General features: G+C 40.3%; 1 protein-coding gene and 1 long non-coding RNA gene across 3 annotated transcripts in view; one reads left to right on the top strand and one right to left on the bottom strand.

The window, feature by feature from the left end:
* The window catches only part of ATF6 (activating transcription factor 6), a 181118-nt gene extending 155848 nt beyond the window's left edge, over positions 1 to 25270 (top strand). Inside the window, exon 16 of the mRNA XM_053608161.1 lies at positions 19555 to 25270. Within this exon, the coding sequence (XP_053464136.1) occupies positions 19555 to 19763 (209 nt within the window). The 3' untranslated portion in view covers positions 19764 to 25270. The remainder of the gene's footprint in view (positions 1 to 19554) is intronic.
* Positions 7825 to 27200, bottom strand: part of LOC128597680 (uncharacterized) — a 28882-nt gene continuing 9506 nt past the window's right edge. The window contains exons 2-4 of one of the 2 annotated variants that reach the window (XR_008383312.1): positions 19142 to 19245; positions 18978 to 19050; positions 7825 to 8130 (exon numbers count right to left, since the gene is read on the bottom strand). This is a non-coding gene — a long non-coding RNA (uncharacterized LOC128597680). Of the gene's footprint in view, positions 8131 to 17433; positions 17741 to 18977; positions 19051 to 19141; positions 19246 to 27200 lie in introns of those variants that run through there. The other variant, XR_008383313.1, reaches the window with a different exon arrangement.

The raw sequence follows: 27200 nt of genomic DNA, 5'->3' as shown, positions 1-27200 counted from the left end.
ATGAGTAAAGCTACACAAATGTTCCTCCAAATAAGATCTTTCCTCTTAATTTGTAATGCCAAACATTTTTGCTACCTTCTTCCATTTTCCTTTAACAAAGCTACTTTATAACCAAAACTCAATAAAGAAGTTTGAAAAGGGTAGTAAATGCCAAAGAAGTAGCAAGAAAATTTGTATCGGGAATAAAAACACTGACATAGGAGGGGCTCTGCTGGGGGAAGGAGTGATTGCCTCAAAGTGACAAACATCCGTGTGCTCTTGCTTTGAGATTGCTTCCATTCATAGAGGTTTCCAAGTGGTGTTGGCAGAGCTTCTGCTGGCCATACCACATGCTTTCCCAAAGGCCCTTTAAAGACTATATGGCCAACACCCTCTATGTAAAGCCCCATGACTCTCAGGAATATATGTTCAGCTCTAAGTATCTTTCACAGGAGTTATGATCTGGGTGTTTCTGCTGCTTCTAGGTTCCCTTCTAATCGCTTTTCTCCTTGTTCTTAAGCTTGGGGATTTCTTTTTTCTCTGTATTTTTCACATACTTATGGAAAAAACAAATATGTTTTCATGGCACTTAGCATGATGTAAATGCCTTGTTTCCGAAGGAGTAAGATCATTCTGCTGCCAGAATTTCTTTCTACAGTAGGTCCTTGGTCTCGGAGATTCTCGAAGAATGAACCCACAGACCACAAAGATCAGTGACAAGATAGAATTTATTAGATAGAAAGGAATAGGAAAGGAAGCAAAGGCATCAAATCGCTGGGCGGGGGGGCAAGTGGAAAATCCCCACGCAGGTCTTTTGTCTAGGAATTTTATATTGTTTTGGGAATCACACTGGGCCAGGACATGTATTTGGTGGTATTTTGACTACCTGAGTTACACTAGTTACTGCTGTAAAAGTAACAAGTCACTGTGGAAGAAATTGGCTGGGCTGTGACTTGCCTTCACTGCTTTAAAGTCTTGCTTTTTCTAAATTAAAAAAAAAAAAGGTTCTTTTAAGAAAGTGTATAGCCTGCATTTTCTGAGTTACACCGACTCAGTGATCAGCCATTAGCCGAGCTCCTGGAGAGACTCGGGGTGAGCCACACAGGCGGTGCCACAGCGCAGTGGTTTTCACTCAGGAAGGGCCCCGGGGTTTCACCCAAAGAAGCCCCGAAAGAAGAGATGTCAAGGATTCTGGTGAGAAATACTAAGTTACAAGGAGCTGATTAAGATAACTTGGCTTAAAAATAAAAGAGAGATAGGAAACTTGCCAGATTTTCTAGTGCTTTCTAGCACTAAATGAGGACTTAAAAGAAATTTTTAATCCTTGCCAAATTATCCTCTCTGGAGCTATCCCACTGTGTGATAGAGATCTGCTCCTACGTTTTCTTCATCCTCTTCATCATCCCTGCCACCACTTCATCCTTCTCCTTCCTCTTTTTCCTACTTCTCCTCCCCCTCCTCCTCTTTTTCTCCTTTCTCTGTGTACTAAATCATAGAACTTGAAAGAGTCTGGGTAATGTGCTCAAGATAAACGGATAAATCTCACATTGTTTCCAGGGCAGCAGCTTTCTCTGGATTCTTTCACTGTCTCTTTAATAGAAGCCTTAGTCACACTTGCGTAAAGAGCAGAAACACTCTTCAGGAGCTCCTGCTGTACAGCGTTGCTGCAGGTATTAACTCCTTAACCCTTACCTCACTGTGGGGTACAGTGTACTGAGAACAGCTGTTGTCATAACCCCCACTCATTAGAGACATGGAGAAAATGAACAAACTATGGAGAATTCAGTTGGTTTGCTGTTTGTACCATGGGGCAGTAGAAGGCTGGGGCTAGACCCCAGGATTGTCATTTCCCAGGGCTCTTCTCTGTGCTCCAGAACTCAGGGGCACCTTTCAGTTCTTGCTGTATTGAAAGGTGCACTTGACATTGTTACATTTAACCCTTGTAATCACGCACTGCAGGTTAAGTATTAATAGCTCATGTTACCCTGCTCACTGGCCTTTAGATCTGCATCTGTGATTCCACTATTCTATTCTGACTCCGTATAATAATCACTGACTTGACATCCTGAAGGCCCTCCACAAATATTTAATCCTTACAAACTTTGGAAATTTGAGTGGTTATCATGTCCTTTGAAATAAATAAGCAAACTGCTAGTCAGAGTGATCTTATTAAAACATAAGTCAGTCATGACACTGCCCCTCAGACTCTCCATTTGCTTCCCGTCTAACTAGAGTAAAAGGCCAAATTCGTGCAACCTGGAAGGAGTTGGTCCCCAGCTTCCCTCCCTGGCTTCATCTCCTCCTCCTCCTCTTCCCTTTATTCTCTGCCGCAGTCACACTGGTCTCCTTACTGCTCGGCAGATGCCAAGGACATGGTTTTGCCTCAGGACCTTTCTGCCCGCTGTTCCCTCTGCCTGTAGTGCTCTTTCCCAGACACCTGCATGACTAGTGCTGTCAGTTCTGTCAGGGCGTGGCCAAAAAGTCACCTGTTTTCATCTCGCTGCTCAGCCCTTCCCAGATGACTCTTCCCAAAGTTCCATCCAACACCTAACATTTCCTATCCACCTTCCATGCTTTAGTTTTGTCCTTAGTCTTTATTATTTTCGATCATAGTGTATTCACTTGTTTCCTGTCTGCCCCCTCTGCCTCAGTAGTGGAAATCACAGATGCAGATCTAAAGGCCAGTGAGCAGGCCTTACAAAATGTAAGGATTTAGTCTGTTTTGTACACTTCTCAACTGTAGCACTAGGATAGGCTTGGCCCAAAGTAGGCATCAGTAAATATTGGATGAATAAAAATAGAAAGTAGAAGATTAAAGAGGCCAAGTGATTTTTCCTAGAATGACATGATCCAGCAGTATCAGAGCTAAAGCTGACACTGGCCCTGTGACCCCCACATTCCATGCTGTAGCTTGGAGCCTCATGGGGCCAAAACCCAGGAAAAGTTGTAAGTAATGTCATGAAATAAAACTCAGTTAATTATCAATATTTTTATGTAATTTTCACTTTTAAAACAATTATTTCATCAATTATTATATCATGAGGGATGTAGACAAACCCTTTCTTTGGACTGTCTCCACGCAGCAGGACTAATGAGAGTAAATTACAGAACTTAAAAGAAGCCCAGGTATTTCTGGGCCTCAGATTCCTAACATCTAAAATGAAGGTTGTGTCATTTCAAATCCCCACACAGCTTTAACTTATCCGTTACAAAAATGGATGAAATGCCCAGTTTTCTTTTTAAGCTCAATGTTGTGCATACAAATGCGCAGTTTATTCTGTAGGTGAACTATGCATTGATATTTCCCTAACTTCCCTTTTATCATAGTAGCATGTTTGATTTTCTCCCCTACAACTGTGCAAAATGTAGGCTTTTTGTCTCACTGTGCTACATTGTAGGCATAGCAGGTATGCAAAAGAGCTCATGCATTTCTCTGATTTCATGCTGCAAGCCTCCAGCTGCCACCTGCTCAGAGTTATCCAGGGGTAGAGAAACCAGAAGGCAGAGCCACATAAGGACAGGGAACTAAACCAGTAACAGCAATGTCTACAACATGACCTTGCATTCTTTGCCTCTCTGAATGAAGGTCATGCACATGGTTGTCAGACCTAAAAAGTAGTGCTGCAATAAGTCAGTTGGTTGTCCAACTCTTCAGAAGTTTTGGCAAAGGTCAAATGCAATGTTTGGCACTGTATCTCAGCTCAGGTCATTTCCTTGGTAAAAATTCCCTCTATAGAGAGTAAAATGCAGGTGCTGTGCATGTCCTTTAGGGCAGGAGGCAGCTCTCCAAGCGCCTTCACAAACTTGGTTGTTAAACGCACAACTCAGTAAGGTTTATAATTCTCACTCGAGGTAGGTACTGAACACTGGCTTATAGCAAAGTGAACCCGCAAACCACAGCAAGATAAAACAAGTTCGAGAAAGTCAGAATGACAACTTACTTACAGGAAGCTGAGATTTGATCAGTAATTTAAACCAAAACTTTTATTTGAAAACAAAGTAAAACAAGACAGCACCACCCTTGGTCACCTTCCCTTAACTTCATTCCCATTTGCTCCAGAAGGAATTACTTTTTTCCCTTTATCTGTTTTAGGGTTAAAAGCAGTTCTGTTCATTTCTTTGTCTGGATAGAAGTTTCCTTAATTTATTATAACCATTATCTGTTACTATACCACATAATGTATTTGGACTTCACAAATAAGTCTTGCGGTTTCCAAAAAGCTATCCCATCCTTGCTGTATTTACTCTTGAATAATTTTTTACTGTGAGATACTGTTAATATAATTATCCTTGGCCAGGCATGGTGGCTCATGCGTGTAATCCTAACACTCTGGAAGGCCGAGGTGGATGGATTGCTTGAGCTCAGGAGTTTGAAACCAGCCTGAGCAAGAATGAGATCTTGTCTCTACCAGAAATAGAAAAAGTAGCTGGGCATAGTGGTGCATGTAGTTACAGCTACTCGAGAAGCTGAGGCAAGAGGGTTGCTCAAACCCAAGAGTTTGCAGTTGCTGACCTCAACTTCTTGAGGTGAGTTATGATGCCAGGGTACTCTACCCAGGGTGACAGAGTGAGACTCTGTCTCTCTCTATATATGTATATATGCGTCTGTATATATATAAAAATACACATATTTATCCTTTACAACAGAACTATAAATAGGATCCTAACAACAAGGATTAAATTTCTGTTAGATATTGTTAATATCTAATGCTAATTTCTATTAGATATTGTCATACTATTACATTGTCTTATATCTTTTGCATTGACTTATGAAGTTATTACTATTTTTTTCCCATATGTATTTTGCCTATCAGCTTGATTGTAAACAGCTTAAAGATAAAACCGTGTTATGTAAGTATTTGGAGTGGAATATATATGCTGGTTTTATGAATGATCACAAATAATCAGGATTTTGGTTAGAAATCTTTTATTATTATTATTATTATTAAATCATAGCTGGGTACATTAATGCGATCATGGGGCACCATACACTGGTTTTATAGACCGTTTGACACATTTTCATCACACTGGTTAACATAGCCTTCCTGGCATTTTCTTAGTCATTGTGTTAAGACATTTATATTCTACATTTACTAAGTTTCACATGTACCCTTGTAAGATGCACCGCAGGTGTAATCCCACCAATCTCCTTCCCTCTGCCCATCACCCCCCTCCCTCCCCTCCCTCTCCCTCTTCCCTCTATTCTTAGGTTGTAACTGGGTTATAGCTTTCATGTGAAACCCATAAATTAGTTTCATAGTAGGGCTGAGTACATTGGATACTTTTTCTTCCATTCTTGAGATACTTTACTAAGAAGAATATGTTCCAGCTCCATCCATGTAAAATGAAAGAGGTAAAGTCTCCATCTTTCTTTAAGGCTGCATAATATTCCATGGTGTACATATACCATAATTTATTAATCCATTCATGGATCGATGGGCACTTGGGCTTTTTCCATGACTTAGCAATTATAAATTGGGCTGCAATAAATATTCTGGGACAAATATCTTTGTTATGATGTGATTTTTGGTCTTCTGGCTATATACCTAGTAGAGGAATTATAGGATTGAATGGCAGATCTATTTTTAGATCTCTAAGTGTTCTCCAAACATCTTTCCAAAAGGAATGTATTAATTTACATTCCCACCAGCAGTGTAGAAGTGTTTCCTTTTCTCCACATCCATGCCAACATCTCTGGTCTTGGGATTTTGTGATATGGGCTAATCTTATTGGAGTTAGATGATATCTCAAAGTAGTTTTGATTTGCATTTCTCTGATGATTAAAGATGATGATCATTTTTTCATATGTCTTTAGGCTGTGCGCCTGTCTTCTTCAGAAAAGTTTCTCTTCAAGTCCCTTGCCCAGCCTGCAATGGGATCACTTGTTCTTTTCTTTTTTTTTTTTTTTTTTTAATTTTTTATTTTCTTTTTAGAAACAGGGTATCGTTCTTTTTTTTTTTTTTTTTTGTAGAGACAGAGTCTCACTGTACCGCCCTCTGGTAGAGTGCCATGACGTCATTCAGCTCACAGCAACCTCTAACTCTTGGGCTTACGCGATTCTCTTGCCTCAGCCTCCCAAGCAGCTGGGACTACAGGTGCCCGCCACAACGCCTGGCTATTTTTTTTTGTTGTTGTTGCAGTTTGGCCGGGGCTGGGTTTGAACCCACCACCCTCGGCATATGGGGCTGGCGCCCTACTCACTGAGCCACAGGCGCCACCCACTTGTTCTTTTCTTGCTTATACATTTGAGTTCTCTGTGGATTATGGTTATTAAACCTTTGTCGAGACATAACCTGCAAATATCTTCTCCCATTCTGAGGGCTGTTTGCTTGCTTTACTTAGTGTGTTCTTGGCTGTGCAGAAGCTTTTTAGTTTGATCAGGTCCCAGTAGTGTATTTTTGAAGCTATTTCAATTGCCCGGGGGGTCCTCCTCATAAAATACTCTCCTAGACCGATTTTTCAAGGGTTTTCCCAGCACTCTCTTCTAGTATTTTTATAGTTTCATGTCTTAAGTTTAAATCTTTAATCCAGTGAGAGTCTATCTTAGTTAATGGTGAAAGGTGTGGGTCCAGTTTCAGTCATCTACAGGTTGCCAGCCAGTTCACCCAGCACCATTTGTTAAATAGGGAATCTTTTCCCCACTGAATGTTTTTAATTGGCTTGTCAAAGATCAAATAATGGTAAGTAGCTGGATTCATCTCTTGGTTCTCTATTCTGTTCCAGACATCTACTTCTCTGTTTTTGTGCCAGTACCATGCTGTTTTGATCACTATCGATTTATAGTATAGTCTGAGGTCTGGTAGCGTGATTCCTCCTGCTTTGTTTTTATTTCTGAGTAATGTCTTGGCTATTCGAGGTTTTTTCTGATTCCATATAAAATGAAGTATTAGGATTTTGGTTAGGAATCTTATCTGAAAACAGTTCCTATTCTGATACCACCTTGGGACCTTGAGCCCTCCACCACCAGCTTTTTATGAGCACATTTCCTGTGTCTCCACCTTAGTATTTACGTAAGAACCTATGGGGTTCTCACTTCAGACTTGCAGGGTCTTTAACAAATGGGACTGAATGTGTTAGGAGGAGCCTGGGGAAGATTCTTATTCACTCCTAGGAGACAACTGTGGATCCTCCAGAAAGATAATGTTTTTGCTGTATCAGTGCCTCCTATTAGGAAGTCTTCCATAAGAGAGCATGAGAAACTCTGCAGAGTTCAAAAAATCAAAATGACATCCTTGCTAAAAAATCTGCTCATGGTTTGAGTCCGATAGTTACCACTAGAAATCTCTGGGAATTTGGTCTCTAAGCTATTCTCAGAGGTCTTGTTGCATACATTCCACAAGGGCCTGGGGGATGGAGCAGGCCTAGTTTGGGGTTTTCAGCAGTGTTTGTCATCTTCACAGCTAAATGGAACACTGGAATGTAGTATTTACTCCATTATGCTCACTTTTTATTCACTATTTATGATTTTCAATGTGGCAGGTCTTATCCTGAAAAACAAACAAAAACTCTGGATTTTATGAATTTAATTTGTAAAACAAAAAAGCAAGAGGCTTTCCTCCCTGGGTGTTATCCTTCACTTTCTGTTCTTATTCTCTCCTTAACAAGTCAGATATGACATATATTGATCAGAGCATTTTATAGTTAGTTCACTTTTTAAGTTTTCTAAAATACCATTAGGCTTCTTGCCAACAGAGTTATATATAGTCCCAGGATTCACACAGTAGATTTGTAAATACTGCTTTCATCTTGGGAAAGAAATAGAAGATTGAGAGCAGTGACTTCCTTGTGTTAAATAAAAAATTATTGATGACACTTGTCGATGATGGTAAGGAAGACTTTATTCAAGGGAAGGCATAACAGTAGATACAGGGACCAGCGCCATGGAGTCTTACAGTGAGGGAGAAAGACTGAGCTTGAATCTGGCTCCAATAAGGACAAATGGGAATTTATAACCAAGGAGCAGGGTAGGGGTCAGTAAATGGAAAATTACTAAGTGGAGATATCAGGGGGAAGGGAGGATTCTTGCTAGACTGACTCACCAGAATTCTTGCTGAGGGCAGGCCAGGGTGATTACATATCAAGGGCGGTCAGAGACCAAGGGTAGAGGATTTTCATTAATCTTGTTGGCAAGATTCTTGCTCAGCCTGGATTCTATAAGTATAGAGAGGGAAGCCCAAGGTCAGGCCTGGATGAGCAGAAGGTTCAAAGGAGACTGATTAGAGTTGGGTTAGGGAGTCTTTGTCACCTGCTAAAAAGATAAATTATATTTTATGGCTTAGAATAATAACATCACCATAGCAAGAGATGCCTTTTCTATATCCCAATTTACAATAATTCAAAAATCTTCATTTTTTTTTCAAAAAATTCATAAGTGGTACTATTTATGAACTTATATAGTAGCATATTGGAATTCATAGAATGGGAAAACTACTAATGTGCAGAGTAGTATTTTCTAAGTTACTTTATATTATGGAAAGCAAAAATTTTCAGTCTTTAAGCCATTTCTTTTAAGATGCTGAGAAAAGGGGAACAGGGTTAAAAAAAATAAAAAAGACAGTGGGTTCCTCAATTTTTTTGGCTCATGGCAGAGAATGCCTTAATTATACCCGATAGTGACCCCCACTAGGTATTCAATCATAAGTTCTCCAGCACTTATTTCTTTTTTTTTTTTTTTGTAGAGACAGAGTCTCACTTTATGGCCCTCGGTAGAGTGCCGTGGCCTCACACAGCTCACAGCAACCTCCAACTCCTGGGCTTAGGTGATTCTCTTGCCTCAGCCTCCCGTCTCCAGCACTTATTATTTAATGCAGAGATTGCTTCCTTAGTTCTTTATAGACAACTTGTCTAGATTGGTTTCTTATAGTAGCAAGGGGGAAAGTCCATTTTTCCATCTTTTCCAGAATTAGTATTTTCTAATTACTTCATCTGCAAGCATAAAGTGAATATTGAAAATGTGAAAGTTAGTGTCAGTCATTTACAGGAAGTCTCTAAAGAAGGCAGTAGTTGTCAGTTACTTTATTTTCCATGATTGTATTGTCTGAGAGTAGTATCTGCATAAGTGCCTCAGGTAAGATTTTTATGTCCAGATAAAATTGAAAACTTTTTTAAATTTTTAAAAAGTAAAATTTCAAAGGACTTAATAATTTTAATTGGACTTCATCTAAGGATGAGATTAATTAGCAAGCTCAGATTCTCAAAATATATATGGCCTTACCTATTGTTAATGAAACTTGCCTGCAAACAGGGCTACATGTTGCTGAGCTTAAATGGAGCAATAAAACTATTTATAAATCCAGACACCTTTACAAAGACCATTTCCTTGGTCTCACTTATGTAAGCCTACAAAACTATCAATTGTAAAGAACTGAAGGAAGTAAACACATGAATGTATTCAAACATTAGGCTTTTCTGAACATTATATGATTGAAAAGCAGCCAAGTTTAATGCAGACTGAGACCTGCTGAGATTTCAATGGAGAGAATGAGACTCAGAATGGCGAATTAGCGTTCCACCATTAATCTCACTCCCAGGAGATGGAATTATCTAGTTAAAAACTGTATCTGTAGGACAACCTGTCTCTCTTGTGGTAGCTGCCTTACTCTGATTCTTGCTTAGCTCAGTTCCCTGAATTTAGCAGAGGAGAGCACTTCCAAACTCCCACCCTCTTTAAGTCAGCATCCTGTGGGGCCATTTCTGCACAGCCAAGGCCACGTCATTCATTTATACAAATGTATTGTGTGCCAAGCACTGGGGGTTCAGCAGTGAACATACACATAAAAATGCCCGCCCTTAGGGAATCAATGTTCTAGTCTGATTACTTCTAGGGATGTGTCTGAATCAAATTGCATTTCAGGAGTGGATGGGTTGGAAAGGCCTCAGGAGTTTTGTAGGCCCCCCCACACACACACACACACCTGTTTCTGGTCCTCCAGCAAGCTTTATTACCTCAGCAGGTGTGGTAGGGGAGTGTCTTAGTCCATTTTGTGTTGCTATAAAAGAATACCTGAGGCTGGGTAATTTATTTTTTTTTTTAAAGAGGCTTGTTTAGCTCATACAAAAAAACATGGTCCTAGCATCGGATTTTGGTGATGGTCTCAGGCTGTTTCCACTTGAGGTGGAAGGCAAAGGGAGTTGCAATGTGCAGAGATCACATGGCAGAGAAGCAGCAGGAGAAATAGAGGGGAGGTGCCAGACTTCTTTTAACAACCAGCTCTGAGGGAACTAATAAATTGAAAACTCACCCAACCCTGAGGGAAGGCACTCATCTATACATGGTAGATCTGCCTCCATGACCCATTCATCTGCTAATTGGCCCCACCTCCAACACTGGGCATCAAATCCCAAAATGAGGTTTTGTGGGAACAATATAGAAACCATACCAGGGAGAGACAACCTCTCCTATTAAAAAAACAAAACTATACACCACAGTTGACTTCAAGGTTGTACAGACTAGGTTGTATATATAAGAAGGTTGTATATATAAGAAGATTCGGTTTATTGGATTTTGATGTAAAATTGCAATGCAATGACAGATCTTGTTAATTTTAACCTGTTGACAGTTATTCTAGTCTTTGAGTAACTTTTTCTGAACATACATGATACCATGTGACAATCATCCAAATACTTTAGGATTCCATCTTATGAATAAAAAGTTATACTAGCCTCTAAATTCTGATTTAGTGATTTTCAGATTAGAAGCTGATTCTGCCCAACACAATGGACAGAAATATTTCAGGGAAAACCATTTTCATGCTCTGTGAAGAATGCGTAATTCCCATACATTGATTTTAAAAGCAATTAAAAAGCCGAAGTTTTTTTTGGAAGAAAGAGCTCTATTTAGCCTAATAGTAGTAATTGCGAGTGGCTATTTCATGGGTTGTGGATGTTATAGGGAAGGACCTCTGAGCATCAGTTCAGTTTTTAGGGGCCTCAAATTTCAGATCGTAACACAATATAGTCCTCGTACTATTGCTTCTCAGCCTTTTTGGCTAAAATTAAGTGCAATTTTATGGTACTTGGTCCCAGTGATTTAATTATAAGAAGCAAAAAAGCAAATGGCCATTCCTGGTGTTGGCCTGTGATCCCGGGATAAAACTCCAAACTGTTTAGGACAATAAATCCAGTTCCAGGTCTAGTTCACTCAGCTTTCAGGGTGAATTTTAACTCCAACCCAGTCTTCTCACGGACCTCTTTGTGGCTACACACATCTAAAGTTCAGTTGTTTTCTGTTTTTGAGGCACTAATTATAATTACACAATCAGATGTTAATTTGGTACTCTAGAAACGCAGTAGAAGAAAATGAGTAATAACTGTTTTAGTAATATTCTTTTTAATGATGTTTCAGGAGCTGTTTGAGATCAATGAAATGTTACTTTTTTCTGTGATCTAATGAAGAAAGCTCCCACAGTGTGGGCAGCATTCTCAGGGAAGTAGCCAGGTCCAGAGGAAAGCAAATCTGTTACCATTAATCTTAGACAGTTGTGGAATTAGCTAGATTTCCTGAAATATTCCTAGCTATGAGAGTATCAAAAGCCCTAGGAAGCTAAACTTGAGAGGAAGTGGGAACTTGACCTAATATATACCTTACACCCCTGTGGTGTAGGCTACCAAATTTCCCAGGGAATAAATTTCATCTGGTTCCCTTTTACAGAGCCCTTGCTGATGGTTATGAATTCAAAAGATAAACTTGAGGTTGAAGAGAAATGACCTTGTCTGTGTTTCAGATAGAAGTCTTAACAGTATTGCCTAAAATTGTTTTTAAGGATATTAGAAATTCTTTGCTACCACCATTTCTGTAACTATTCTGGGATGGCACACCTAGCAAGTATGAGAAGATAGACTCCGTAGCACTGGAGGTTGTGTTGTGTATTTCTCGTTGTTTGCTGGCTGCCAGGCACTATGGGTACATTATGGTATGTGGTGGTGAGCAAAATAGACGTGCTGCCTGACTTCACGGGATCAGACATAGCAACTTAAACAAGCAAATAAACCAGTGTTTAATTATGCATTATGACAGGTGCTATGGAAGAAAAGAACTGGCATGACATGGGGTCAAATTTTGGTTATGAGAGAGGATTTCTCAGAGGAAGTACATTTGGTTGATGTTTTACCAGTGTTTTAGATATAATTCTGCTTTTGCAGCTCTCGGATGAGCCACATGAGGATAGAAACTTCATTTTCTCCTGTAATTGCTCATGGTTTAAGCCACTTAGTGAATGTTGACTATTTTGTGGATCCATGATGCAGTGTCCATTTTCCTTTAAACAACCCTACCCCTGACTAGCTTAAGTACAGAATCTAAGTACTAAGTTGTAAGAATCTGTAACAGGGCTGGGCATAGTAGCTCATGCCTGTAATCCTGGCACTCTGGGAAGCTGAGGTGATCAGATTGCCTGAGCTCACAGGTTCAAGACCAACCTGAGCCAGGCAACCTGAGACCCTGCCTATAAAAAAATAGCTGGGCATTGTGGCAGGAACTTGTAGTCCCAGCTACTTGGGAGACTGAGGCAAGAGAATTGCTTAAGCCCAAGAGTTTGAGGTTGCTGTGGGCTGTGACACCACCGCACTCTACCCAGGGCAACAAAGTGAGACTCTGCCTCAAAAAATAATAATTTGTTACACTGCCTGGCCATTACACAGTCTGTAATCAGTGATCATGTAATTATTGAATGAACAAAGGTTACACACTGCTTTCTCAGTTAAAAGTGCTCTCCTGGGATCTGATGGAACTACAGAACTTCTCTTTTCCCCCATGCCTATCCTTCTCAATCCAGGCATTCCCAAAATTCTCTCCCCAGGAGTGATACCATGTGGTCCCAGGGTTCCATCTATCTTTTGTCTGCAGGTAACTCTCAACTGCACAGATTTCTTGCCTTGTTTTCCCCTGCCGAGTGTCAGTCCTCATCCCTATTTTCTGCTGCTTGCCAGTCCTCTCCACTGACATGTCCTCCTGGAAGCTTGGGCATGTGTGCAGCTCTTCCTGCACTGCCTCCAGATGTCTGGATTTGGAGGTCACGTCCTCAGGGAAGCCTCACGGGGTATCTAATACTGCAGCTGCTCTCCCACCCCACCCCACACCCTTACTCCCTGACCACCTTCCCTGCTTCATTTTTCTCCATAGTATTTATTCAACATTCTGTTAATATATACTTTACTTATTTCACTTCTCTACTCTCTCACTCTCTACTTTGATAAGAATTAAGCTCTTTAGATGCAATGGCTCATACCTATAGTCCCAGCTACTCAGGAGGCCAAGCCAGGAGGATCACTTGAGCCTAGGAGTTCAAGTCCATCCTGGGCTGTTTAGTGAGAACCCTGAAAAAATTAAAACAATTTTCAAAAAAAGAAACAAGCTCTGTAAGCACAAGTTTTGTTTGTTTGTGTTTTATTCACTACTGTATCCCCCGTGCCTGGCACATGGTAGAATTCATTAAATGTTTGATGAATTAATTAATATATAATATTCAGACATTCTATTATATATTACATATTGTAATGCTTCTACTGCACTAGAAGTGAACAAGTCAGGGGTTTGCAGTGACACACACCATCCCTATGAGTGCGACAAATACAGACTGATCCCAGTGTGTTCTGAAGGTGACTGAGATACCAACAGTGTCTTTGCCATAGGTGATTTTCTGAAATGAGAAATAATTATTGGTTGAGTTCAGAAAAGGACAACACCCCCAGCGTAGCAGAATGGTTATAAGAATGGATTCTGAGGCCACACTTTGTAGGTTTGAATCTTCTACTCTGCCATTTGCCAGCTGAGAGCGAGTCTCTTGATGCCTACATGTTTCACTTCTTCATCTACAAAGTGGCGATGATGAGCACAATAATCCTTGACTTAGGAAGGTGTAAGAATTGGATGAACAGCGTTTATCATGAAGAAATACTAAGAGTTTGTTAAATAAATGAAATAAGTTACTATTCACTAGTTTCATTCCTGGAAATTTATTGCAGGAATGAATTTAAACCCCTATAAAAGTACTTTAAATGTAAAACAGTGAAGTTCTAGACTAATAAAGCAATAATCAAGTTTTTTTTTTTTTTTTTTTTACCAATGTGAGTTGTATGAGATACAAGACAATTGTCGTGTGTGACTATTCCTGTGCATTGCAGAATGACCAACATTCCTGCCCCTGCTCCCTGGATTCTTGTAATATCCCTCAGTCATCATGACAGCTAGAAGTGCCCCTTGAGGGTTGGTAGATTTTATTTCATTTTATTTATTTATTTATAGACAAAGTCTCACTCTGTCACCCAGGCTAGAGTGCCATGCATTGTCATGCTCACAGCAACCTCAAACTCCTGAGCTCAAGCAATCCTCTTAGCTCAGCCTCCTGAGTAGCTGGGTCTACATGCCCCTGCCTTGATGCCCAGCTAATTTTTTCTATTTTTAGTAGAGATGGTGTCTTGCTCTTGCTCAGGCTGGTCTCAAACTCATGATCTCAAGTAGTCCACCTGCCTTAGCCTCCCAGAGTGTGAGCCGCCACACCCAGCCTCAGTTGGTAGATTTTATATATTCTGTATAGGTCTACACACTTGTTTTGTGACATCATTTTAGATCATTTGACCAGGTAAGCTCTGTAAATCCCATTGCTTAGTGTCCTTGGCACCATTATAATAGTTACTAAGTTTTGGTTTGTGTTACAGTTGAACGTGTGATATCCCCCTTCCTCCCTTCCCTGCCTTTCTCCATCCTAAATCCCTCCTATCAGAGAAACTCTATTTTTAATTGCTCTCCACAAAGGGCACAAATGGCCATGGCTAGGAGCTCTTCACTCCCTGCATCTTCTACCTTACATCTCCAGAAAGACTTGGAGTGGGAAGCACGCGCGGTGTTTCCGTTTCCATGAATGACTAGTCCTCGTTCACTCAGTGTGCTTCCCCATTGATGAGTGAGAGGTTCTGCTTTTACTCCCTCCACCATCTGCCTCAGTTTCATTCCACCCCAATTTTTGCCAGGTCTTTCTTAAGGAGCTTCTTTTCTATAAGTATGAACATTATACGTTTATATATTTATAAATTGGTTATAAGGAAAAAGATCAATATTGTCATTCTCATGCAAGGTTTCTTAGAGGTGGACCTTAAAACATTAAGAGTTGAACAGGGTAGGAAAGAGCAGAAAAGTTTTTTGTTGTTGTTTTGCTTTGTTTTGAGCCAACTAGAGTAAAAAAATATACTAGCAGAGATGCCACACATGCCGTGTTGGGGTGGTCAAAACCAGGACTCAGGTTGAAAACCAGAGTTAAGAGTGGCATGGTGGAGTCAGCTTATGGAAGTTCTTGGAATCCTCTGTGGAAATGAGATATTTTACTACTTCCTTACTTATTGTATTCCCACCCCCCTGCTTTTCTGTGTGTTGTGGTTGCAGATGTCTCTGGCCCCTGAATGGGTGATCTTCACCTGCCTGCCAGGCCCACACACACACACCCTACACCCCCTGGGTTCAGGCACAGATAGCACAGCACTGCCCATCATCAGTCTAGCTTACACAGAGCAAGCTATGTCTTGTTAGGATTAGTATCTGAGCAGAAATCTGTTTTATATACTTCTTTGCAAAGCACTGGTGAAATCTTGTTGCTTTTTAAAATGAAACGTATGTAAAAATTTGGGGATATTTACTTCTGTTTATGGTCAGTGTTCTGGCTGGTGTGTTAGTCATCTGCCAGCTAACAGCCTCTTGGCAGGCTGCACTTACTTCAGTTATCGTGTGTTTACAGGCCACTCAGAGTTCCACGTTGCCTAGAGTTTTTCCACCTTCAATGTCCAGACAGTTTTTCTGGCTTTCCCTTCTGGGCATTCAGAACCACATTTTAGTGCTGATGTTTGAAGCCATTTCTCTCTTTTCCTTTTCATTTGCCTGATTAATTTTGAATTTGAAGTAATCATATTTTATGCCTTTTTCCTGACTCAGATCAGTGTTTCATCTCTGTTGATTTCAGAAGGCCCAGAACCTAAGATTTATACCCATTTGTGCAGTACCCAAATGTGTGCTGATGAAAGAGAAAGGGCGAACTTTTAACGTTTTTCACTCCAATACTGTTCCTTTGGTTCTATTTTTCCCAAATAGTCAAGCTCTTTTTTTCTTTAAGTACACATTTTAAATGGTGTAGCAGTCTTTCTACATACCTCAGCTCTCTCAGCCCCTCAGCTAATGCTGACCGCATTCCCTCTTCTCAGAAAACCCGTGACGGATGCTTTCTCTTCTCTAGAGCCCTGCGCGTTAGCAGTGCAGACCTGGTCCTTAACGAACAGGCGCAGCCGGTCCTCAGCCTCTCACACCCCTGCCTGCATTTTCCTTCAGAGGCCCTTCTCCTTCCCATCTAGCCCCTAGAGTTTTCAGGTATCTCCCCAGTTAGAACCTATGCTGATACTTTTTATTCACACTGAGGGGCAAATTGTAAGCAATAATCAAAAGGTGGTCCTTTCCAGGGATGGTCACTTTTTAATAGAACTCAAAGCTTTAAAGGATAACAGAAACTTCATCTGCCACTATTAAAAGGAGATTTGGAGCCTCTCTGCTGCTCCTGGATGCACACTGGGTACACAGATGCCCAGAAGCCCAGGAGGGGCCTGCAGAGATGAAGAGTTATCATGAGCTGTTTCCCAATTGATCTTCCTTTAATTAAAATAATTAGAACCTTATCGGTAATGATGAGACTGCCTCATTAACTACCCAAGGAGGGTTAAGACTAAAATACCCAAAGAACCATTTTATAAGGTCCCGCAGAATTTTGCTGTAGCCCCTTTAACTGTTCCTTAGAGGTGATGGGTTTGCTGGTCTCCTAATGGCCTGGCACTCCCAGTGTAAAGTAACTGACTTGTCCTTCAGGACGGGCCTCCTGAGTTCAGCTTCAGGCATTCATATTCTATCTGATAGTCTTCTTCTGGCAATATTGATTATTTCCTTGGCCTAGAACTTGTTACCTTTGGAAGAGGAAGTGAAGAATAAACCCATTTTAAGGCCACCTAGACCAAATCTAGCCTGAGTCTCCTCCTGGTTGGGCTTCAAGTGACGATGCCATTTCAACCATGGCCAGGAACTCCTAGGTTTTGGAATTAGATCACAGTTTTAGATTTCCCTCAAAGAACCTGAGTTTACATTCCTAGGTTTTCCATCTCTTCTTGATATTTTAAGTATTAAAGAACTCCAGTTATCAGTTTAAACCATAGCAGACACACGGCACTAATGACTTGTGCAGGTGGTTTGAGCTATATTAGAGAACCTCGTCTTGATCTTAAACTGTCATCTGGATTCTGAGTTAATCCAGGAAACCAGTTAAAATTAGTAATGTGTATTGCATGTCTCTGATACATGTGTTTTCCATTATTTGGTCTTGTATGCCATAGTGCATGCGCACACAGACACACACACACACAATCCAGTTTTTCTGAAATGAGGCAAGAGGGACTAGAGTTCCAAAAGGAAATGGCTGGTGTGGCGCCTTGAAATCTGAACTTAGTCACATGTTCTGAATGAAATGACTCCAAACCTTTTAGTAGGACGTTTTTCTTCCATCGCCTTTTTGGAAAATACTTTGATAGGATACTTTGGCTGACTTACAGTCATTCAAATTTAATTCTCTAAAGATATGCAAATAATGCGATAGTCATTGCAAAACCAGAGGACTTGTAAAATTGGAGTTAAGCTTCTATAACAATGGTCTTAAAGAATAGGTAGAATTAGTTAATACATGGCAGCAAGCAGCTGTTCTTCATCTCTCGTAAGGCTGGGAAAGAGGGAAATTGGCTCCAACTGTAACAGAAGAGATTTATAAGACTTGTAATGGGAAATTTATCGTCATTGGAGACTATTTTAAACATTGTAATAGGTAAGTGACCAATAGAAGTGGAGGAATGATATTTTCCATTGAATTCAAAATAGAATTTTGAATAGAACTGATCAATTATTAGATCTGTTTAGTAATTTTTAACTTTTGGGGGATCACAGATCTCATTAAGAATCTGATGGCTCCCCTCTCCAAAAAGAATGCACACACTTAAATAAATAAAACTTCCCATACAATTTTAAGGAACTTACAAACCCCTAAAGTCTAAGTTTGACACTAACTTAGGACAGCTCAGACTAGATCAGCAGATCTCAACCTGTGGGTTGCGACCCCTTTGTAACAATGAAAATACATCCTGCATATCTGATATTTACATTACGGTTCATAACAGTAGCAAAATTATAGTTTCAAAGTAGCAACAAAAATAATTTTATGGTTGGGGAATCACCACAACCTGAGGAACTGTATTAAAGGGTCATGGCATCAGGAGGCATTAGGAAGGTTGAGAACCATTGTACTAGATGGTTGCTGAAAATCTTTTCTAGCTTCCCAAGTGACAAGTTCCACGGCTCAGTTTTCCCAAATACAAAAATGGAATCTGATTATCACATGTCACCCTTTGGATTTTCTTTCTCTGGTTTTATGCTTGGCATGCAGAATGTCAAAGTAAAAAGGAAAATAATGGAATAGAAGAATTCTACTTTTGAATTCAATCCTTTGTCCTAGAGAAGCCACATGTTTAATTTTAAATATCTCTGGTTGGCTCCATATCGTCATCATAGAAAGACAGTACAGAACTATGTCACCACGGTCTCTTCCTTATTCCCACACCCAGCTCTGGACTCACAGATGTTAAGTGCGAACTCAGATGCTACGTTAACTACCCAGCATTCTTCCAAGTTTACACATCTTCTAGCTGAATTGCTGTGATTATTCAGCTGGGCTTGAAAAATATTATCTATTTATAATCTTTCATCAGTTTTATGCACAACTTTCATTGACTACAAGTTGGAACATGACCACCCACGATTACAAATCAGGGAGTAATTTAGTCCTCTCCCTAAAATAGTTTTCATCCTTTTAAGAAGAATGAAGCAGTATGTGTCTCTAGATTTTAAACTCAGGATAGTGAGTTACCGCATATGTGGTAAGGTGATTCCACAGGGCTGTCCTGTTCCCCTCTGCAGATCCCCTGTAGTTTACCTGCAGGTTCTATAGTGCTCCTTTCGATTCCATCTTTGTCTGTGCTTGCTCTTTATACCGGCAATGAGGAACTCTGGAAATGAAAATTGCCTCAAGATGGAGGGGAAGTGTTACTGATTTCTGGGAACTAGCATAATTGTCAGATGTGTCTCCTTACCACTCACCTGGTATGTTGCTTCTCCTGATGATTGTTTCTTCCCGTGTATTCATCCCTGTGCTCCCTGTGAAAAACCCCTCCTGTTCCAGTTGCTCCAATCATGGTGACACCCTGCATGGAAATCAGACAAGACGTGCTGTGTCTGGGACAGATACTTTGTAGTGTTACTTCTGGCAGTCACTTGAGTTCTTAAGAGTCAGTGCAGGCTCCTTGGGAACTAGAACTGGGGAGAGGACAGTCCATCCTGGCACCCAGCCAAGCTGTAGCTCTGCTTAGTGACTGATAAAGTTCTTCCGCACCCTTGAAAGTTCATTGCCGGTTCACACCCTTAAAGGACATTTATGTCTTTCTGGGACTGAAGCTTAAGGCAGAGATGCACTTTCTGTCGAATGTTTATTCTTTGTGTATATTCCTCTGCAGAGAATGTGATCAATGGGCAAGATTATGAAGTGATGATGCAGATTGACTGTCAGGTGATGGACACAAGGATCCTCCACATCAAAAGTTCATCAGTTCCTCCCTACCTCCGAGATCAGCAGAGGAATCAAACCAACACCTTCTTTGGTTCCCCTCCAGCAGCCACAGACACAACCCATGTTGTCAGCACAATCCCCGAGTCATTACAATAGCACCTGCAGCTACATTGGAAAACTAAGAGTGGCGCCCTGCCAAGGTGAAGAGCGGGTGAGAGAAATGCTGCTTTATCTGCCTTCTTGGTGCCAGGCAGAGACCTGCCTTGTGCTAGAATTCAAGGGGAGAGAGAGGGAAAAAGGCTGCTGCTGCATTTTACCATCTACTTGGAAAACACAGGAATTCAGACACAAGAGAACAACATGTCTTCGGTGGCAGATGTAGCCCTGGATCCTCCCATGTTACCAAGTGTGGATTTTTTCTGTACCTCTCTAAACGGCTATGCCCTTTGTATTTGTTTTCTGTTTAAATAGTCACCTTTTTTCAAATAAGATCCACCTCCCCTTTTTGCCATTTTATGTGTTGATGCAGTAAAGTGAATTTTTTTTAAAGCCGTACAGGACACAGATGCTTAGATGGTTTCCACTGATCGGATCTTTCATTCACTTAATACAAAACCATTCTGAGTATTGTGCTATTTGAGAAGACAGATTTCAAAAGCGAATAGCCAAAAACAGTCCAGAAAGAGAAGAAACAATTTGGAGCTTTAGAGGAAAGGGAAAACCCCCAGTTGGTAAAGTTTATTTTTACTTAGGATTTGTGGTTCATACCTTAATGAATAACTGTTTGGGGGTAGCAAATTTAGGAGAATGATATGGAAGGGAAGGGTCGGTGGTAGAGTTTTGAGAAAAAGAGATAGCTCTCAAATTGAAAGTTTGATGCAATTATAGTTTAAGACTTAAAACTTACAGTTACCGATTGAGGGCTCTAGGCCACCAGATACTAGCACACATATGTAAGGCTTCTCTTTACAGTCTAGGGCATGTCTTCTGGGACCACAAGACAGATCCAGCATTTTCACTGTGAGTCCCCACCCCATCACACATCACCTGTTAATATGACACCAAATTCAGCTGAGGACCACGGAGGTGACTCTAGACTGAAGCAAGACAGCTGTTTCTCTTGAGAATTCACAAGTGTTTATTCCTGAAAGCAGTGCAGACAGGCAACTCAGCAGAGTAGATTCTTGCTGAGGGAGTGCATCCCATAAGATGGCAATAATTTTCCGTCTCTTCAGTGAAAAGACAATGAAGGAATTAACTCTTTTGTCTTCCATTGTATAAGAAAAAGAAAGAGAAAAGGCCGTGTTTGCTTATATTTTACTGTATTATGCCTACTTTTTTCACCATAGTAGACAAATTATGTTTCATTTGATGAATTCACAGAAGTGAAACTCAGGGTGATGACCTCCTCTCTCATGTTGTACCTTCAACTCCTAAAGCGGGTCTTTCTCTCTCTCTCTTTCTCTAACACTTTTCAATTTCTTGATAGAACTCATTCTACAAACATGTCTTCTCACCCCCTCTGGACTTGCCATGTCCTATTTCTCCCCTTTCCATTCCACACTATATCCCTCAATTTTTCTTACTGCTAGCAAGATAGGGAAAGGGAAATTACATCAACTCTCAAGAATTACATACAGCCTGTTAGTTTTTTGCCTGTGAAATTAGGCCTGACTCTTGAACATTTTAAAGACTTACCAACATGTTTAGCTCTCTGGACAGGTGCCTCTGTGCCCAAGCCAGTAAAGGAAGGCTCTCTTCTTCCATTACCTACAAATCTGGAATTTGTAAAGTGCTAGTTAACCTTTCTTCTTTTTCCACAGTACAAACCATTTTAGGTGTGTGCATCTCTCCCCTCTGATTTGGTTAGCCTGGGTGATTTTCAGACGAGAACGTTTTCCCTGGGGACCAGTCTTATAATGGGTGCCAAGGAACTGAAAGCAAATGCCTAGAAGATCATCGGGCTACTGGGCAGTCTTCTCATGGGGCATTTTCCCCTGACCTGCTCCTCACGCTCTGTAATGTGAATTAGACCAACAAGAGGCTGTGATTATGGCCAGTTGGCAGTGGCTACATAGTTGTCCCCCAGCTGCTGATACTCTGCTGGAACTCCCTCATTCTGCTGATACACACACAGTGTGTGTGTATTGATGATGACAGGAGCTCCCTCCTCTCCTTTGCACTGACTCACACAAGAAGGACCCATCACATGCACTTCTTGTTCTTAGCACTTTCCTTTTAAGAAGAATACCAATCCCACCTAAACTATTCCAAAAAATCAAGGAAGAAGGGTTCCCAAACTCATTCTATGAAACCTGTATCATTCTAATACCAAAACCAGACCAATATGCAACACAAGAAGAAAACTATAGTCCAGTATCTCTGATGAGCATAGATCTAAAACTCCTTACCAAACTGAATTTACTACAGCACAATAAAAAGATCATTCATTGTGATCAAGTGGGATTCATCCCAGAAAATGCAAGAACGGTTCAGCATTCACAAATCAATCACTGGGATATGTCCTAGCAACAGAATGAAGGGCAAAATCCATATCATCATTTTAGTTGATACTGAAAAGCACTTTGCTTTAACCTTACCCCACTATCCCCAGATTTTTCTGCTTTTCTTTTAGCAAATCCTCAGAGTAAAGGCTTCAACTATGTCATGTTCACCAACGGTAATGGCTCTCTTAAAGGTGACACTTAGGAGGGAGTCACAGCTAAAGAGCTGTCAGATGTTGGGAGGGTTGGCAGCCCCAGCCACGGAGCTAAGAGTACCGGTGAAGTGGTGTACCCAAGCAGTCAGGAGCCTTGCGTTTTCTTTTCCCTCACTGGCCCTTCAGCTCCTTGTCATTACCTGTTCTTGAATTAACCTCTTTGAGATGAGGGAATAGGATTCTCCTCAGGGTAGAGTTTCAGGAAATGAGTGAAAGGCAACTGACAAAGGCAAAGAAATAGTCTACTTTTTAAATTGCTGGTATAGCTATTAATCCCTGGGCACAATTAGTTTCTATTAATATTTGTGAGCTAACACAGGGCCCTTTGGGAAGTGGAAAATTGCTATGCCATATTAATAAACTAAGTGGGCATCTGGGCTTACTTGAGGGGGAGGGAGATGGAATTAACTTCTAGGGGTTGCAGCCAGAAATTGTGGGAGATATGTATATATATTTTTTTAATTTATTAAGTTTTGAAATGGGACTTTGCAAACTTGTGATAAAATTAGGTAAACCCGTGAGGAGGCAAGTCTTCCTGTTATTAGATGATTTTGTGCCCTTTGGGCCCATAACACTACAATCTTGGGAAGTGATGGTGGAGACTGATGGGAACCATCTTTCTGCCTTGTTGAAAGTCCCCAATTTTTAGGTTTAATGAAAGTAAGTGGGTGTTTTCTCATGTTAACTATTGAGTCAGGAGTTAGAGGCTTTTACCTCTTAGAGTTAACTCATACTGGCAACACAGGGTCACAGCTTCATTAGAGTGTTAGTGTAAACTAATTCCAAAGTTAAGAGTTAATATGAAAGACAGATGTATTGTTTGCCATCCATGTAGTATAGGAACTTTACATTGGATTACTGGGTTTGTGTTCTCATACATAAAAAATCCTTCATAATTGTAAAAGCTCAGAGCATCTTCCAATTTATTTTTAAATGACTAAAGTTCCAGCACGAAACTGGCATTTCCTTGCCTTTCCTTGCTAACAAGAAGTAGACAAGAGGTATGAGTCATTCTTGAATGTTCCAAATGAATTTAGGAAAAGACAAGGAACTTGGGATTCAAACTGATTTTTCTATCACTTTAAAGAGACATTGTCCTAATTAAATCCCTGGCCTGAACCTTCCTTGTGGATGTGTATCCTCAGTAGTCACAGCAGCGGAGATGCTGACCAGACCCTGTCACTGTGGCATTTAGCGTGATTAATGCGAGAGATCGCCCGAGCTCTTCACCACTTTCATACTAATTTTTTTTTATTCTTGCCATTTTTCTAAGCTCAGGTTCTGAAACTTGACAGGAATGTATCACAGGAAAAAACTTGTATTTGACTTTCTAACACATTGAAAACTTTCAAAGCGACTTCCAATTTCAACAACTTATTAGAAGTAACCACTTTTTGCTTTCACAGCCTGAAGAGCCAGAGTCTGATCCAATGGCCCCTTGTAGTCTGACCTCATGGAAACTTTCCGCGCATGAAAGCCTTCTATCCCCTGCATACTGACGGGCTGACTCAGCTTCCTTTGGCAGACTGAGGCCTTTTCATGCTATCGGCTATTTCACACAAATTAACCATTCAAGTAAGATTGCTTATGGCCAAAATTGATAGACACCCATTATCACCTATGGATCCCATATTCCTTGCCAGAATGTCCTGGCTCATTTTAATTTATAGAAATTACAATCTCCGCTGCTAATATAAATACCAATTATAACTTTTACCTTAAAAAGAATAAAGCCTAAAAGAAAGAGAAAGAAATATGAAAATTTTTCATCCCTACCCCTAATAACAATTGAAAGGGGAAATTCCTGTTTTCCCCCACCCACAGGGTTTGTGATTGATTTTTAATTATTTGGGGAATAGACTACTCGACTACCTAAAGACATTACCAGAGTCCAAAAAGAACTACGCACATAAAAGAAATGCATTTTTTCCCCTAGTAGAATTTGTTCTATTAACTTATATTTTTAACAAATAAGCTTAAAACAAAAGTTTATTTTGAGTAAGACTAAAACTTTTAGCAGTTCTAATATCTGTTGTTAGCTGTCAGGTGCAGTAGAATTTATAAAAAGAATGACAAAGGTATCAGGAAGTTCAGTCTTATGTATGAATCATGTCGTGGCTAGCCACTGCTGTCACATAGTGGACACCATTTTCAACATATTGGTTTGCTAACTTTAAGCATTAAGGATTTATTACACTAAAAGGCTTACATTAGGCTTGAGAACCAAGGAGTAAATAAATCATAATTTATCATTTACCAAGATCAACAAACACCGCACTGTTGTCCCCAGTGAAGTTGGCGACCATTAGTTAAATAAACCAGCAGGCTGGGCATATACCCCCGTATGCTAATCACAGCCAGAGATGAGCAGTTTAACTTTCACAGCAGATGTATATTAAACCATGTTAACTCATACTCAGCCCTAATTTCCAGGCCAGTCACCAGGAAAGAGGAGATGATGAGGAAAAGGAGTTTTAGATGGAAACTACTAGCCTCAGAGATACCCTGTTTCCCCGAAAATAAGACATCCTCCGAAAATAAGACCTACTTACAGGAACGATAAGTCATCCCCTGAAAATAAGACCTAGCGCATCTTTGGGAGCACACCTTAAAATAAGACACTGTCTTATTTTGGGGGAAATAGGGTACTAGTTTCCTGTTCTCATCATGTTGCCAAGTGTGATTGAGGTAACAGTGCTTCACTTACAGAACCATTAGAACCTGAGGAGAGAGTGTTAGAGTGCTGTTTCACCAGGATTTTCTTTCCAAGGTTGTAGCCATGCTAATTTAAGAACATGTTACAAATAAGGAGGGGAGGGAGGGAATGGTATATGTTGGTTTATAGTACCTAAAGAAATAACAACAATTTCATACTTCGAAGCAAGTCTTTATAATGAAATACTTGTTCTTTCTCTGAAATTCAAATAAAGAATTTTTAAACTTGCCTTGTTTTAGTCTGAATATTGAAAGAAGCCCCCAGTGAATCTTCATTGTTAAGCGGTTAGTAATGGGAAAGGAAGCTTTAAAAGGGTTTGTGGCTTGTGTTACTGTTTAGATGAAACTGTTGTAACTCTTTTCCACTCTTTTCTCAAGCCTGGTTAAGTAAAAGTTTCCTTTATTTAAGTGTCCAGATATGTGAACTACAATCTTATAAAGGAAAAACTTATCTGAAACCCATTCTTCATCTTTCTATGTTATCAGGAAACTGGTTACTCACATCCAGTGTAACTGAAAGCCTCTTCCCAGGTTGGAATGGCAAATGCAGTCATTTGTGAAGCTGGTCACTGCAAACCAACAGCAAATGGTCCACCCAAGAGTAACTGATGCAGATATTTACTGAGTGCCCAGTGAATGAGACACTGGTTTAAGTTTATTAACTGTATTATCTTATTTCAGTCTTCTCTATAATCCACTTCCTAAGATGTTACATGACTAGTAAGTATAGAGCCAATATTCCAGCCCAGGCAGTTTAGCTCCAGCTCATGGATTATGAAGCAGTGTATTGTTCTGCTCCGAAGACATAGATCCAGCACAGGTTCCAGCCCTAAAAGAGTTTATAGATATGTAAATATACAACAGGACATAGCATAAGGGTTCTCTTCAAGGCAAAATTGCATTTGTTTCAAAAGATTTTTTATAGACTTATTTATAATAGAAAGTGAACCCCCCAAGAAGGAGACCCACTTCAAATCACTTCTGAAGAGATAGTTTGCAGAGACTGGAGGGTAAAACAGCAGAAGACAGAAATTGGAACTAAGCCACAGGACTGGAGACTGGAGCCTCCAGATAGGAGTCTTATGAAAAGACTCCCTGGTGGCAAGAGGGCAAAAGACTTTTACAAGCTGTAAGTCCTCTTCTTCATTCCACTTACTGTTCAGCAGTAAAGGCTGATATGCAGCTTTATATTAGCATTGTCTTGGGGAGGGGGCAAATGAGGGTAGGGTTCAATCTGGTATAAATAGGGAAGAAGAAAGCATGCAGACAGCACAGCAAGGTAATTCACATGCTGAAGTGCTGTGGAAGTGACAGAGATGAATAAGGGAACTACAACCTCTCTCCACCCCTGCCACCAAATCCTTATGGGATTGTCCCCTGGGACTTGTCACTTTGTGTAAGATATGATTCAAGCCAATTTGGAATCTCTGAGGATAACCACAAATGACATTTGGATTCCACAATACAATTCTAGCCTATACCCCACAATTTATCTAACTGTTCCCCTTTTGGGAAAGATTTAGGCCACTTAACAATGTTTTTTGCCTGTCTTCTGCTGTTTTGCCTACCACTGCTTCTATAATATAGTTCACTTCATGTTCACTCACTGTAATCTGTACAAATGCCTGAAGAGAATCCTTAGTTCAACAATGGTAATAGCTAATGTTTATTGAAGACTTAGCCTTCCACCAGTCTTTACAAGCATTTGCTCTCTCAAGCTTTATAAGCCTTGATCATAGACATAAGTATCATTATCCATGTTACAGATGAAGAAATAGGCACTAGAGAGTAAGTAACTTTCCCAAGATCTTACAGTGAGTACACAAGCTTAGTTGAGATTTGAAATTGTCTATCATGACTTTAAAGCAACATTCTTTCTGCTCTACTACATTGCCATTTATCCATTGAAACCATAAAGAATGATAATAGGAGAGAGGAAGAAACCAAGCTATACAACACTAGTAACCAGGAAGTTGAGGCATGTTCAGGAAAGGGGCAGTAGCTAAGAGGTAAGATCCAACAGTACTAGAGGGTTTTCTATGAAGGACATCCCTCAGAAGGCATATACTCAATGATGGCTGCTACACTGACTTTCCAGGACCTCAGCCCCTGTGGCCCCTATCTTGGATGAGTCTCGCCCCAAGAGGAGTGAATACAAA

This window comes from Nycticebus coucang, chromosome 10, assembly GCF_027406575.1.
Source record: "Nycticebus coucang isolate mNycCou1 chromosome 10, mNycCou1.pri, whole genome shotgun sequence".
Taxonomy (NCBI): Eukaryota; Metazoa; Chordata; class Mammalia; order Primates; family Lorisidae; genus Nycticebus; species Nycticebus coucang.
The sequence above is the reverse complement of the archived record's forward strand: the minus strand, read 5'-3'. Positions and strand labels throughout refer to the sequence as shown.